The sequence below is a fragment of the Ictalurus punctatus genome, chromosome 27, assembly GCF_001660625.3.
Source record: "Ictalurus punctatus breed USDA103 chromosome 27, Coco_2.0, whole genome shotgun sequence".
Taxonomy (NCBI): Eukaryota; Metazoa; Chordata; class Actinopteri; order Siluriformes; family Ictaluridae; genus Ictalurus; species Ictalurus punctatus.
The window spans coordinates 5,050,350-5,066,616 of record NC_030442.2 but is presented as its reverse complement, the minus strand read 5'-3'; the positions used below and the strand labels follow the sequence as shown (position 1 = coordinate 5,066,616).

General features: G+C 43.8%; 1 protein-coding gene across 1 annotated transcript; it reads left to right on the top strand.

The window, feature by feature from the left end:
• The first annotated feature begins 6,776 nt into the window (after nucleotides 1-6,776).
• tmem178a (transmembrane protein 178a) lies at nucleotides 6,777-14,726 on the top strand. Its single transcript, XM_017459096.3, has 4 exons — nucleotides 6,777-8,016; nucleotides 11,680-11,793; nucleotides 13,410-13,547; nucleotides 13,637-14,726. Exons 1-4 carry the CDS (start codon nucleotides 7,575-7,577, stop codon nucleotides 13,861-13,863), a joined length of 921 nt encoding a protein of 306 aa, XP_017314585.1. The 5' UTR covers nucleotides 6,777-7,574; the 3' UTR covers nucleotides 13,864-14,726.
• The last annotated feature ends 1,541 nt before the right edge of the window (nucleotides 14,727-16,267 follow it).

Below are 16,267 nucleotides of genomic sequence, written 5' to 3'. Positions count from 1 at the left end.
CCCCAAAAAAAATTTCTGGGCCAGCCTTCACCTCTGGACTGCGCAGCAAGGTGTGCCTCCCCTGCTGTGGAAAGCCCCAGATGCTCAGGTTACTCTGCTGGCTGTGTTGCAAGGCAGACTGTGGCGTGACCGGAGCTTGGCGATGCGTGTCGGTGGACTGTGGCGTGAGCGGAGCTTGGCGGTGCGTGTCGGCGGACTGTGGCATGAGCGGAGCTTGGCGGTGCATGTCGGCAGACTGTGGCATGAGCAGAGCTTGGCTGGGCATATCAGCAGCCTGTGGCGTGAGCAGGGCCTGGCTGTGCGTGTCAGCAGCCTTGAACGGGAGCTCAGGGACTGGAGGCTGGACCTGGAGCTCAGGGACTGGAGGCTGGACCTGGAGCTCAGGGACTGGAGGCTGGACCTGGAGCTCACGGATTGGAGGCTTGACCTGGAGCTCAGGGACTGGAGGCTTGACCTGGAGCTCAGGGACTGGAGGCTTGACCTGGAGCTCCCCTGAGACTTGACCTGGAGCTCAGGGACGTGAGACTTGACCTGGAGCTCAGGGACTGGAGGCTTGACCTGGAGCTCAGGGACTGGAGGCTTGACCTGGAGCTCAGGGACTGGAGACTTGACTTGGATCTCAGGGACGTGAGGCTTGACTTGGATCTCAGGGACGTGAGACTTGACTGGGACTTGGACATCAGGGACATGAGACTTGACTGGGACTTGGACTTTCCTGACTGGAGGCTTGGCTTGGATCTCAGGAACGTGAGGCTTGGCTTGGATCTCAGGAACGTGAGGCTTGGCTTGGACCTTAGGGACTTGAGACTTGACTTGGACCTTAGGGACTTCAGACTTGACTTGGACCTTAGGGACTTCAGACTTGACTGGGACTTGGACATCAGGGACATGAGACTTGACTGGGACTTGGACTTTCCTGACTGGAGGCTTGGCTTGGATCTCAGGGTTGAGCTCTGTATGACGTTGCCTGTAGTAGTGGGTAAACGGCAGGGCAGGTTCGCCTTCCAGACTTACACCCCTGAGAAGTTGCTCTAGCTCCTCCTTCGCCTCCGGACTCCCGAATCACAACATGAAATCCCCCACAAACTGTTCTACACAGTCCAGGTTCCTACAGTGCTTCTCCAGTTTGAGCTGAACCCATTGACGGGCCGGTCCAAAGAACCGGGACCACATAAATCGGAGCCATTGCTTCTCCTCTGGCTTAGGGTCTAACAGACTGGCGAAGTAGTATTGACAGTCTACCAGGAAATACTCTGGGGCACCGAAAAATCCGTCAAATGGGTCTGGAAGCTCCATAAATGTCCATTGTGGGAAGTGGACGGAGTCCATAGCGGGGACGGTTGGCGTCGATTTCCGGGTTCCGCGTCTTCTCCGTTCTCCTGCTGCATCCATGTTTCGGCGGAAGATTCTGTCACCCACCGTGACGAAGCAGAGATACAGCGGATGCAAGTGCAGGATAACAGTGTTGTTTATTTAAAGAGACTGACAGGCAGACAAATCCAAAACGTGATCCAAGACGTAATTCATAAACAGGCAAGAGGTCAGGCGATTGGCAAACAGACATATACACTGGGCAAGGCAGGAATCTAGGTCGTTATACAAAACAAGACACGAACTAAGACGAGTAACTGGAAGCGGATATCCAGCACGAACTGACTATGACTATGACTATGACACGAATTCCACTAACGCTAAACATACACTTCGTATTATTTACTTACTTACTCACTTAATCTTCCGCGTTGTGTGCTGGGAAGCGCGCGGTATATATGCGGACATGATTACCCTCGCAACTGCTAACAGCTGAGGGTAATCCGGACACACGTGACTTCCCAGCCAATGACGGAACAGGGAGGAGACATGACAGACATAAACAAAACCCACGTGTCCCGATGTCCCTACGGTCACAGCGGAAAAGCAGGTGCTCGCGCATTCGCGCTTCGAGCACGCTGCTTCAAGGGGGAATCGTGACAATAGTGTGTGTGATTATAGTGTGTGTGATTATAATGTGTGTGTGTGATTATAATGTGTGTGTGTGTGATTATAGTGTGTGTGTAATTATAGTGTGTGTGATTATAATGTGTGTGTGTGATTATAGTGTGTGTGTGTGATTATAGTGTGTGATTATGTGTGTGATTATAGTGTGTGTGTGTGATTATAGTGTGTGTGTGTGTGTGATTATAGTGTGTGTGTGTGTGATTATAATGTGTGTGTGTGATTATAGTGTGTGTGTGTGATTATAGTGTGTGTGATTATTATGTGTGTGTAATTATAGTGTGTGTGATTATAATGTGTGTGTGTGATTATAGTGTGTTTGTGATTATAGTGTGTGTGTGTGATTATAGTGTGTGTGTGTGATTATAGTGTGTGTGATTATTATGTGTGTGTAATTATAGTGTGTGTGATTATAATGTGTGTGTGTGTGATTATAGTGTGTTTGTGATTATAGTGTGTGTGTGATTATAGTGTGTTTGTGATTATAGTGTGTGTGTGTGTGTGTAATTATAGTGTGTGTGATTATAGTGTGTGTGTGATTATAGTGTGTTTGTGATTATAGTGTGTGTGTGTGTGTGTAATTATAGTGTGTGTGATTATAGTGTGTGTGATTATAATGTGTGTGTGATTATAGTGTGTTTGTGATTATAGTGTGTGTGTGATTATAGTGTGTGTGTGATTATAGTGTGTGTGTGTGTGTAATTATAGTGTGTGTGACTATAATGTGTGTGTGTGATTATAGTGTGTGTGTGTAATTATAGTGTGTGTGATTATAATGTATGTGATTATAGTGTGTGTGATTATTGGGTGTGTGTGTGTGATTATAGCATGCTTGTGTGATTATTGTGTGTGTGTGATTATAGCGTGCATGTGTGGTTATAGTGTTTACTTCATTTTACTTTTGCTTTTTAATTTCTTGTCTTTTTAATTTCTTTCGTGTATTCTTTCTCTCCATCTGACTTCCTGTCCTCCATATTTCCTTCAGGAAGTGTAGATGTACTACTTCATCTTACTCCTGTGAGTTTCTCCTCCCGATCCTGTTACACTGATGTAGCTGAGGAGGAACCGAAGCCCACCGCTGAACTGCTGAATTATTAACAACCAAATGGAGCAAGAACATCCCCCCCTCTCTGAAGAGTCGCCTCAGCAGTGACAGGAGCAGAGCCAGAGAAAACGTTGTCACATCGAACCGAGCATTCTGACACCAACACACTCAGATCTCTCAGTCATGTACAACATGAGCAGGATTTTAACACAACCACCAATTAGCTCACACACACTTCTCTAAATGTACAGAGAGGAGCAGTGAAGCTGCTGCTAGAAACTACATGACAGATTAACCTCTAAACACATGTAACCTTTCTGAGCCACACTCATCCTGAGTTAATAGATTTCTAAATGAAGGTATACACTCCCTTAAAAGGCTTTAGTGATTTTAGGAGACTCCCAATGAGCTATGACATTGTTAAACAATTATATAGGCTACTAGAGAAGGACGTAGGGTTAAGGACATAGGTTTTAGGGTACCCACAATGAGCTATGATGGTATACACTTCTGTAGAAGGGTGTAGGGAGTAGGAGACTATACAGTTCTGTAGAAGGGTGTAGGGAGTGGGAGACTCTATACACTTCTGTAGAAGGGTGTAGGGAGTAGGAGACTCTATACACTTCTGTAGAAGGGTGTAGGGAGTAGGAGACTATACACTTCTGTAGAAGGGTGTAGGGAGTAGGAGACTCTGTATACACTTCTGTAGAAGGGTGTAGGGAGTAGGAGACTCTATACACTTCTGTAGAAGGGTGTAGGGAGTAGGAGACTATACACTTCTGTAGAAGGGTGTAGGGAGTAGGAGACTCTATACACTTCTGTAGAAGGGTGTAGGGAGTAGGAGACTCTATACACTTCTGTAGAAGGGTGTAGGGAGTAGGAGACTCTGTATACACTTCTGTAGAAGGGTGTAGGGAGTAGGAGACTCTGTATACACTTCTGTAGAAGGGTGTAGGGAGTAGGAGACTCTATACACTTCTGTAGAAGGGTGTAGGGAGTAGGAGACTATACACTTCTGTAGAAGGGTGTAGGGAGTAGGAGACTCTATACACTTCTGTAGAAGGGTGTAGGGAGTAGGAGACTCTGTATACACTTCTGTAGAAGGGTGTAGGGAGTAGGAGACTCTATACACTTCTGTAGAAGGGTGTAGGGAGTAGGAGACTCTGTATACACTTCTGTAGAAGGGTGTAGGGAGTAGGAGACTCTGTATACACTTCTGTATAAGCCATAAGTCTGAATTTGGAAATAATTTATGTTCTTATATTATTATTATTATTATTATTATTATTATTATTATTATTATTATTTCTATGATATTTTATGACTTAGCAAGCCAGCAGATTAACATGCTAGAAACGTAGTGAGGCGGTGTTACAAAGTATGGAGGAATCACAGTGAACTCCCCGCAGCTACATGACTCCGTGGAGGGTGAGTGTGTTCATGCGGAGCATTGGTGTTCATCATGATGTTCTGAGGGAAATTTCAGCACTGATTAATGAGTGAGTGAGCGTGCTACAAGAATGACTTTAACACATCGATGCTAACGTGTTTGAGTAACCACAGTGTGTAAGCAGGAGAGCTGCAGGTACACATCTGTACATCAGCTGCAGTATTGATCCCTCTCTGAAACACGAGCTGGACAAACAAACCTCACTCATCCTCACAGGCATCGATGTCCAATCACACAGCAGCAGGAGACAAAACGTATGTTCAGTACATTTCCCAGACTTAAAGACTCTATCGGGACACGGACACACTGCAGACACACATTTACGCAGAAAACAGAGAGACACCTGCATTCTTAAGACCAGGAAGGGAAGGGAAGAAGAAGAGGAAAGGGAAGGGAAGTGAAAGGGAAGGGAAGGGGAAGAGGAAGGGAAGGAAAGGGAAGTGGAAGGGAAAGGGAAAGGGAGGGGAAGGGAAAGGGAGGAAAGGGAATTTAAAGGGAAAGGGAAAGGGAAAGGGAGGGGATGGGAAAGGGAGGGGAAGGGGAAGGGATGTGGAAGGTAAGTGGAAGGGAAGGGAAGGGTAAATGAAAGGGAAGGGAAGTGGAGGGAAGAGGAAGGTAAGGGGAAGGGAAAAGTTAAGGGAAAGGGAAGGGGAAGGAAAGTGGACGGTAAGGGGAAAGTAAGGGGAGGGGAAGGGGAAAGGAAAGGGAAGGGAAATGGAAGTGAAGGGGAAGGGAAAGGGAAAAGGAAGGTAAGTGGAAGGTAAGGGAAAGGGAAGGGAAGTGAAGGGAAAGTGAAGGGAAAGGGACGGAAAAGGGAAGGAAAGGGAAGGGAAAGGGAAAGGGAAGGGAAGTGGAAGGTAAGGGGAAGTGAACTGAAAGGGAAGGGGAAGGGAAAGGGAAGGGAAGGGGAAGGGAAAGGGAAGGGGAATGGAAGGGGAAGGGGAAATGAAGAAAAGGAAAAGGGAAGGGAAGGGAAGAGGGGAGGGGAAGTGAAGGGAAGAAAGAATTAATATTTTCCAAAATACAAAAACACAGACCCACTTTTGCTATTAGTGATGACACCAATACCATTAGTGACAATACCTGATACTGATCCAGTACTGTTCTTATACTAATCTGATACTGATCAGATACTAATCTGATTCTGATCTTAGCAGTGAACTTTATCTGTTTCATTAATCAGTGTCACAAGATCTGATCCAACACCAGTCCAGTGTTTCAGACCAATATCTGTATGATTCCCAGCACCCAGTATCGGATCAGAACAGCTCTAATCATTCACTACACTCATGTAATAGTATAATTACTTAAGACACTGTGTGTGTGTGTGTGTGTGTGTGTGTGTGTGTGTGTGTGTGTGTGTGTGTTTTATTTCTGCTTATCTGAGTACTACACTGAATAAACACACACACTGTGACCACAGATAACCCACTGGTCCCGCAGGAGAACCTACATGAGAATCCAAAGGAGAACCCACAGTGAATTAACCGAAAACTTCCATACAGCACTTCCGGTGTTGCGTCTGTCTCACCGTGTAACACACACACACTCACACACACACACAGAGACTGAGCAAAGCAATGAGGGCGGGTCCGGAGCGCGTGATTACATCTCTGAGAGCAGGTTATGATTTATTTATGCATTAAGGGAGCTGAACAGATGAGTGTTTACCGCTGTGTTTTCAGCGCAGACCGCACGCGTAGACGTGTTGTAGTGCTCGCTCTCTCTCTCTCTCTCTCACTCTCTCTCTCTCTCTCTCTCTCTCTCTCTCTCTCACTGCGGTGCTGATGAGGCGATTTCTGTCTGAATTCGAGGTTGGAGTTTCAGTCGCGCGCGACACACCCAGCGCTACTGTTGGCATCGTAAAAGCAGGATGGCAGTGCGCGCGTTACCATAAATAAATAAATAATTACCCCCATGACCCGAATGAAAAGGACACAGACACAGAGAAGGAGTAAAACTCTATCATCATCGCATTTACAGGAGGGAAGCTGAAGAGGAGAGGAGAGCGCGCAGACTGCACCTTACACGCAGCGCGCGCTCACCGACCCCACTGATCACTCGCTCGAAAGAGTCGATTCGTTCGAGCAAACCAGGTATGAATGAGTCAAAGCAGTGAATGTGATTCAGCGCTCACACACACACACACACACACACACACACAGAGAGAGAGAGAGAGAGAGAGAGAGAGAGATGTGCAGAATTCTACAGAGTGGTGTTAACATGTTTACACTGCTCTCACACGCTGATTCTGATTCTGTAGATGACTTTGGGGGGGGATAACACTAATGGTATTTTTATTTTATTTTTTAATTTAATTAAGGGTCGGGGATACGCAGGTGCTCACAGTAATATTTATCAATCCAAGCAATTTAATGAGTAGACGTGTCATTGATGATGTTAGTCATTTTGATTATTTTACACAGATTATTTGAAAGGTTTCACACTGTTCGTTGTAAGTGCCTACTCCCACACCTTGACCTGCTCAGGTAACCTAGCTCTGGGGGAAGATTAGGCGAGCCGATCCTTATTTAATGGCCAATTAGTTGTGTGTTTATTAGCTATAAGATGTGTTGCACGCTTTAAAAAGGTTACTGGAGAGTTCACGTGGGTAAAAGGGTCCTACCTGAGTGTTGCTGGGTTCTATATAAAACTTTATAATACCTCTTTGGAGATAAATCTCGTCGAGATACACATGACAGGTTTGGGAATCGATTCTTCTGATTCACTGTAGAAGATTCGGTTAAAAAAAAGAGACAGAGGGATAGAGAGAGAACCGATTCTTCTCACCGCGCACATACAAGCACACTCACGAGACTGAGAGAGAGAGAGAGAGAGAGAGAGAGAGAGAGAGAGAGACGCAGAGGCAGCGTATTCAGCAGCGTGGAGGTCACGGGGAGGAAAAACAGAGCGAGGTCTGCGGACTCCTTAAATAAACGGAAGAGAGGGAGAAAAGGATGCTTTAATCAGCACGCGCACTGAGGAGGACGGACAGACAGGCACAGAGAGAGAGAGAGAGAGAGAGAGAGAGAGAGAGAGAGAATGATGGCCGGTTTTCGGTGAGCGCGCGCTGATGTTCACACCATGGAGAAACGGTCTCTCGTGACGGCGGCGAGCTTTTGCATGAGCGTCCTCGCGCTCGTGCTGCTCGTCACCGCCATCTTCACGGACCACTGGTACGAAACGGACACGCGCAGGCACAAACGGAACTGCGACCGGTACGGAGCCGAGTCTAATGACCAGAAAAACCGGGAGATGCCCATCTATCACCTGCCGCTGGTGGACAGTACCGGGAGCGGAGGCGGGGGCGGAACCGGGGGCTCGCGCCGGAACAGCGTGGCTCTCATGAAACCGATTCACGTCGGGAGTCGCGAGGAGGAGCTGCTGGAGAACTGGAGGGCGATTCTGGGCATGGGCATCCTGGAGACCGAGTGCGGCCGCCCGCTCTTCCCCACGCACTCCGGGCTGTGGCGGAAATGCTACTTCCGGGGCGTGGACCCAGACATCGACCGGCTCATTTCAAAGGGTAACCCCACTGTTAGCATCATGCTAATGCACTACACTTATTATACCGCATACAGTACACACATGGAGCAACGACTTGAATGTGAGCTGTGTTCTGATACACACTTTACACACAAAAACCACAATGTTTTCAGTTTAGAAACAATAAAAACATCCATTATGTTATTTAAAGTGCAATGTAAACGTAGGCTAATAATGTACACAGAATATTCAGTTTGAGTGAAATCCTGTGGGAAAATGTACATACATTCACCCTCGTTAACAAAGTCTATGTAGGAATATACACGATATGCAAATATCAGCACACCCCAGTGTCACCCTGTCATCCCTAATGGCTGAACATCACTAACTTAGCTAAATCGTAAACTAGCTCACATTAGGAACAGAAGAAGGATTTCAGTAACTACATGACAGTGTTACCATGACAACCACCATCTTTATCAGCTTATCACGCCAGTTCTACGGCTAAATGTTTCCACATATAATACTTCACATATTGGATTTGATGGGTTCGTAAGTTGTGGAGTTTCTTTTGTGACATCACAACCCGAGTTCATACATAGCTCCGCCCCAAAATCAGTTTCATACTGAAGTACTGAGAAAATTTTTTAAAAATCAGTATTTAGAACAAAGTGAGCTCAGTGTGTAGATCTGAAACGTTTCACGCTGAGAGTTGTTTCATGTCTTCATGACAATGAGTCGGTGTGTATATCAAAGAAAGATATTTATATTTATACCACAGCGCTGCTGAGTTATGGATTCCGATTGGTCAGCAGGTGTTGATTAGTTTTCCAGAACGGCGGCTCAGACAGTAGCGCAGCCGCACGTCGCAGGTTTATATATAATTAACGCGCTCGTTCTGATACGTTACGGTTTCTATAGTAACGGCTCGTTCACAGGGACGTGTACAGCGCACGCTCCACATAAACACACTGTTGATTTGGTGGTTTTCTGTAAGGAGACCTTTCAGGAGAAGTTAGGAGAAGTTTTCCGACATCTTCAGGACAGAGGAGTTTACACTTCTTTGCGGTTTCTCGCTAACATGCGTAACTAGCTGTGTATATTTTTTGTCTTATTAACTTGAACGAGTGTTTATAGCTGCTATAACACAAGTGACAACAGGAACTAACTCGCTTCACAGACGTTCTACAACATTAAATATAACTATTAAATAATTAAATGAAATATTGTTGCACATGGCTGTGTTTAGTGTGTGTGTGTGTGTGTGTGTGTGTGTGTGTGTGTGTGTGTGTTGGTTTTGGAGCTGAATGGTGAAGGTGACAGGAGAAAGTCGATATAGATTATGTTGATGAGATGACCCTGGATTAAAGATGGAGATGTGCAGAGTCACTCACAGAGTCCTGTCGACCTTCAGCAGCTACACACACACACACACACACACACAACACACTCACACATACACACACTACACACTCACACATATACACACTCACACTACACACTCACACTCTACTCTTTCACACTACACACTCACACTCTACTCTTTCACACTACACCGACTGTTACACGTGAAACAGGATCTGCACTACCTGTAATGTAAATGTAAGTAATAACCGCTCTGTGTGTGTGTGTGTGTGTGTGTGTGTGTGTGTGTGTGTGTGTGTGTGATGGGGTGGGGTGATAAAGTGGAGTTAGTGTTACCATCCTGAAGAAGTTGATTATTTTTCTCTAACAGCGCGTCCTCGTGTGTTTTATTCCTCTTACACCACAGCAACTTACCAACAATTACAATTGTTTATTTATTTTTTTTAAAAAAAGATTGTACTTTTTATCAATTTATAGTTTCATTTGACGTCAAATAAGTGAGTTCCTGTTCTCGCTTACGTTACAGCAGCTATACACACTCGTTCCCTCACCATCCCTCTCGCTATTCTCTCTCTTTATTCTCTCTCTTTATTCTCTCTCTTTTCACTCTCTTTATTCTCTCTCTTTATTCTCTCTCTTTATTCTCTCTCTTTATTCACTATCTTTATTCTCTCTCTTTATTCACTCTCTTTATTCTCTCTCTTTATTCTCTCTCTTTTCTCTCTTTTCACTCTCTTTATTCTCTCTCTTTTCTCTCTCTTTATTCTCTCTCTTTTCTCTCTCTTTATTCTCTCTCTTTATTCTCTCTTTTCTCTCTCTTTTCACTCTCTTTATTCTCTCTCTTTTCACTCTCTTTATTCTCTCTCTTTTCTCTCTCTTTATTCTCTCTCTTTATTCTCTCTTTTCTCTCTCTTTTCACTCTCTTTATTCTCTCTCTTTTCTCTCTCTTTATACTCTCTCTTTATTCTCTCTCTTTATTCTCTCTCTTTTCTCTCTTTTCTCTCTCTTTATTCTCTCTCTTTATTCTCTCTCTTTTTATTCTCTCTTTATTCTCTCTCTTTATTCTCTCTCTATTCTCTCTCTTTATTCTCTCTCTTTATTCTCTCTCTTTTCTCTCTCTTTTCTCTCTCTTTTCTCTCTTTATTCTCTCTATACTCTCTCTTTATTCTCTCTCTTTATACTCTCTCTTTATACTCTCTTTTCTCTCTCTTTATTCTCTCTCTTTATTCTCTCTCTTTTTATTCTCTCTCTTTATTCCCTCTCTTTATTCCCTCTTTTTATTCTCACTTTTCAGGTTAATAAGAGAGAAAATGGCAGATTGTGGTGTTAGTGAGAAACAGTAAAGGAGTGTAAACTCCTCTGTCCTGAAGATGCCACAAAACGTAAAGTTACAGCTTAACCTCTGACTGTTACACAGCACTGACACTGCAGACTCCTTCCTTACAGGTTACATAAACGTCTCCTTACAGAAAACTTCACCATATCAAAGTTACATATGATTCATGCTGATGTCTCTTATTGTCTGGAAAATCCAGGAGAGAGAGAGAGAGAGAGAGCATGTGTATTAAGTGATAGAGTTACAGTGGATATAAAATGTCTACACACAACAAATGTTAAAAACATTTTAGGGAACAATAAGAAAGTTACAATGACCCGGTTGCATAAGTGTGCACACCCTTTTATAATTGGGGGTGTGGCTGTGTTCAGAATGAACCAATCACGGTCAATCTCATTATCATACAGCTGTCATCAATGAAATAATTCTGATTAACCCCAAATAAAGTCCAGCTGTTTCTGTATGATTTTCTTCTTCACATCTTCATGGACCATAAAAGAGCTTACAGAGCATGTACAGGGTCTCACTGTCGTAAGATATCGATCAGGAGAGGAGTATAAAAGATTTTCCAAAACATTTAGAAGTACTGTGGAACACCGTGAAGACCATCATCAAGGTGTGGAGAAAATGGACCACCGCAGTGACATCACCAAGAACAGGACGCCGGTCCAAAACTGAGGAAAGGACAAGAGAAAAACGTACCGGGGAGGCTGCCGAGAGACCTACGGCAATGTTAAAGGAGTTGCAGGAACATTTGACGAGTACTGATTACTCTCTGCATGTCACTGCACTCTCTCGTATTCTTCACATGTCTGGGCGACGGGGTAGGGTGGCTAGACGGAAACCCTTTCTCACAAAAAAAACACCCAAGCCCAACTAAATCGCTCCAAACCATGTGGCACAGTGTGTTATTGTCGGAGGAGACCAATTTATAATCTCTATATCTCATATAAATTACATGTGTACTAACACTGTATGTATGTGTGTGTGTGTGTGTTGCAGGTATTGCAGATCGCTGCACTGCAGTTAAATATCATTTCTCTCAGCCGATTCGACTCAGGAACATTCCCCTGAACCTGACCAGAACCATCCAGCAGGACGAGTGGCACCTCTTACGTATGTACGCACACACACACACACATTGACACACACATTGATTTGTCAGAGTGGGACAAATGGGTGTGTCTTTGGGACTCAACCGGGCGTGTCTGAGTGGGACAGAGGGGCGTGGCTAGCCGTTCTCATGACGTTCAGGACCAAAAGATTTAGTTAGACACGCACTGCTGCTTTCGCCTCCTGGCGAAGCCGTGTGACGTTTATCGAGATTAAATGTTGACGTGTGCCTTTACTGAAAAAATCTGATCCGAGTGTTGGAATTTCATTAACCTGTAATTTGTGCTGTTTAGTGCCTAGGAGAATCTAGTCTAATACTTGAAAAGATTTTTGTCTGTTGAATCTGTCGCTAAATGCAACTCGTTCTCTTATTCCTGTCTCTATTTACTGACTGTGAACAGATATTTCACCTCCTTCTACACTAAACTCTGAATTTACACCCAAATAGTAATATTTTCATGAACAGGATTAATGAATTATTCAGTAGTTCAGTGTATCTGGACAGCACTTCAGTATTTATATTTGTCTTTATTGTAACGGTGATATGATCCCTGCTGCTGTTCTCACAGCGGTGTACCCCAGGGTTCCATGCTTGGCCCTGTTTTCCTTTCATGGTAATGCATCTCATGAGTTTTAATCCAGATGTTTAATATCTTTTTTTTATGCATCTGACACATTACTGTAGTCTTCTGTAGATTAGCCATGTCATCAGACCTGATTGGATTTCTTAATTAGATCAACAGATAACTCTTGGATTGCTAGTATCTAAATAACGTTATGCTAACCATTACAGAGTTATACGTTTCTGCCTACATTCCTATCGGTTATTTCCTGTTCAGAAAACTTCTGAAGAAAAATAATATTCTTACTGTGCTTAAATTTGATCATTTATGTAGAACATTTTCATTTAGAGAACACGATTCAGTGGTGATAGATAATCTTAAAATCGTCTCTTCTCCGGCTCACGGAGAAGATTAGAACCGGATCGAATTTCACAAGTTGTGTGAATATTTACACAGGGGAGGGAAAGTTCCTCATGTTCAGATTCAGGTTACACACGCGTTTCATTTCTATCTAAGCGTCACGTTCAGCTTATTAAAACGACCTGCACAGACTTTAAAAAAAGTGTAAATAAATGAAATAATAAAAAGCTGAAATGATTGTGAGAATGCTGTGAGGTTGACAGTCCGGAAGGTTGTGATTATCTGGAAGGAGGTGAGTGTTTTTGTGGTTTCGTCTCAGTTTGACCTTCAGTAATCCTCCCACAGTCACATCCTGTAGAGCGCTGGTTTCCACTGCAGCAGCTCCTGAACAGGACTTGGCAGAAATCACGGCAGAAACGATGAAGAATATTTATGATGGGTGTGTGATTTTTCCTTGTTGACTACAGATGAATTAGGGATTTATTGTAAATGTGGTGTGTGATGTTGAACCGGTGTCCCGTATGTTTCGGTTACACACCATCACACACACCGTCTCACACACACATAGTGTTAATTATACAGCGTTATTATTATCAGAGCTGCTGGAAATAACGTGTGATCTCTCACAGTGTGGGCGGAAGTCATGGAGACGCTCTGTGTGTGTGTGTGTGTGTGTGTGTGTGTGTGTGTGTGTAGATCTTAGAAGAATAACGGCGGGCTTTATGGGAATGGCTGCTGCTGTGTTGCTCTGTGGCTCCGTCGTCTCTGCAGTCGGATTTTTCTGGGAGGAGAAGCTCACGCAGCATGTATCAGGACTACTGTTCCTAATGTCAGGTACACATACACGTATACATACACACACACACACACACACACACACACACACACACACACATATGGTTCAATGTTCCTATTTGCTGCAGGGATCTTCTGCACCATCTCCTTGTGCACCTACGCCTCTAGCGTGACCTATGACCTCTCCCGAAACCCCCCCTTTATCTACGGTCTCCCGGGCGACGTGGATCATGGATTTGGTTGGTCGGTGTTGTGTGGGTGGGCGTGCCTTGGGCTGACGGCGGCATGCGGCTGTATCAGTACCGCCTCTCCCTTCATCACGCGCCACAAAAACACACACACCTCTGCCGTGTGAGAGCTCTCTACAGTTACTGATGGACTCAACACCTCTCTCTCACACACACATACCCACACACACACACACACACAAAAAAAAATATATTACACCATATTTTTTGGACTAGACGTCACTCTGGGGTGTAAGACCTCACTGCTATCCCACACCCCAACCCTTTCAGTAGGGAGGTGGAGCTTCATTGTATCCAGCCAATCACAGACTTGATCATGTGACGCCACCATTGTTCACTTCTTCAGCTGTTATAAATACTGCTTTAATTATACAGCATTATAGTTCAACACTACACTGTATGTGTGTATATATAGGTTGTTGATTGTGAAACATGATCAGTCGTTTCCTGATTAAACCCCGCCCCCATCATCCCAACCACCCACCTACGCGCGCACAAACACACACACACACACACACACACACACGCACACACGCACGTGTATGTGTAAGGACTATTCCATGAACATAGTGACGATGGTGATGATGATGGTGGTGGTGGTGGTAGTTACAGAAGTGTGTGTTTGTATTAATATTGTTTGTATTAATATAATGTCACGGAACCTGAACACAGTGTTACTGAGGAGTTCATAATCTGCACTAATTACAGCTCGTTGGTGACATTAAGGATGAAATGATGAGATGAACACACGGAATACAGCAATGCTATAATAATAATATTAATAATATTTAATAATGATTATGATGATGATGTTATAGTCGTGGCTGTTATACACTCTGTGTGTGTTCCTGAGTGTGAACTGTGAATAATAAAGTCCTGTACAGATCTAATAAAGCAGTGTGAAGACTGGTGTGTGTGAGCGAGAGAGAGCAAGAGAGAGGGAGAGTGTATGTGAGAGAGAGAGAGAGAGAGAGAGAGAGAGAGAGAGAGAGAGAGAGAGAGAGAGATCACTTACTGCCACCTAGTGGACAGTTGAAATTATTTTTAACTCACAATTCCACTTTACTCCACTGCTGAGAGAAAAACGATCATGTATTTCTCTATCTTTCTCTCTGTGCGTCTGTCTGTCTTTCTGTCTGTTTGTCCATATGGCTGTCTGTCTGTCTGTTTAAGTACACATGTGATCAATAAAGTAAGCCCGTGTGTGTTGTTGTTGTTGTCTGTGTGTCAGTAGGGACGCTGCAGTGTCCTTCATCACATCACCCAAAGAGGCATTTTGAACAAGTCCTTAATCTTTATTATTAAAATGATAAAGCGAACCACAGACAGCAGCTTCAGCATCATCATCAGCTCTGTACACACTCAAACTGATCTTTAATCATCTTTACTACAGGTGAAATTTAAATACAGCACACAATAAACCAGAAGAAAACAATAAAACACAATGCGACATCATCACGGTAGCCACTGAAGTCTTAAAAACCATCATGATTAAACCAATAACCTTTAGTACAGTTCTCCCAAAACACTACAACACATTTATATATAAAGAATAATTAGCCCGTTAGCTAGCAGGCTACAACAGCGCGTTGATTAGGTGTTTCTCAAAATGGCGAAAGCTGGAGTGGGTTAGCCGGTCAATGCTAAGTGTAAGTTTAGTCTTTGCTTCAGAATTTTTATCAACACATCTGAGGTAAATGTTTAAGTTCCTGGTGGATTTGTTTAATTTTCACCGTCACTGTGTCTTTACACTGTCTGTATGAAAGACTCCTGTGTGATTGTTAGCGTCCTTCCGCCTCCGCCATATTGCTCAGTTGCCTAGCAACAGTGTTCTCCTGACTTTACCCCAGTGAGAATGAATTGTATTAAAACTCCTGGATGAAACACCAGCAATTAGGACCATTATAAAGTTATAAAACGTTCATGAATATTTATCTTTAATAACACAGTCTTTCAATTTTTTTTATATATGTGTTTATATATGTTTTTTTGTGGTATTATAATAAATATTCTGCATATTAAAAACCTGCTGTACACTTTATACAGGATATAAAACCGCTGTGTTTACATGAACATGAACACTGAGTCGGATCCACTAGTGTGAGAGCATCATCATCATCATTATCGGTATCACTGAGTACACTCACAGGGCTTCAGTGCAGTGTTTAGTCTGTCTGAACTGAACAGTCTGTGCTTTTCAAGCAAACTAGCACGATTCGACTGCACTAAGAAAGTGAATCGACTCTGAATCGACTCACCTGCAGGAAGTGAATCAAACACGCCGTGCGGTTTTTCTTTGATGTGAGCTTGTAACAGAAATCTGATTTAGGACATCCAGAACGCAGTAAAAACACACAAAACGACTGATATCTTAAGCAAAATGTTGTGGTCTTATTGAATTATTAGGAATAATGTTCTAAAAAATTGTCCTACCAATCCAGATGCCCTGCTGAGCTTCTGTGCATGTGCACGTCATTTCAACCCCCCCCCCCCCCCCCCCCCGCTTTACTG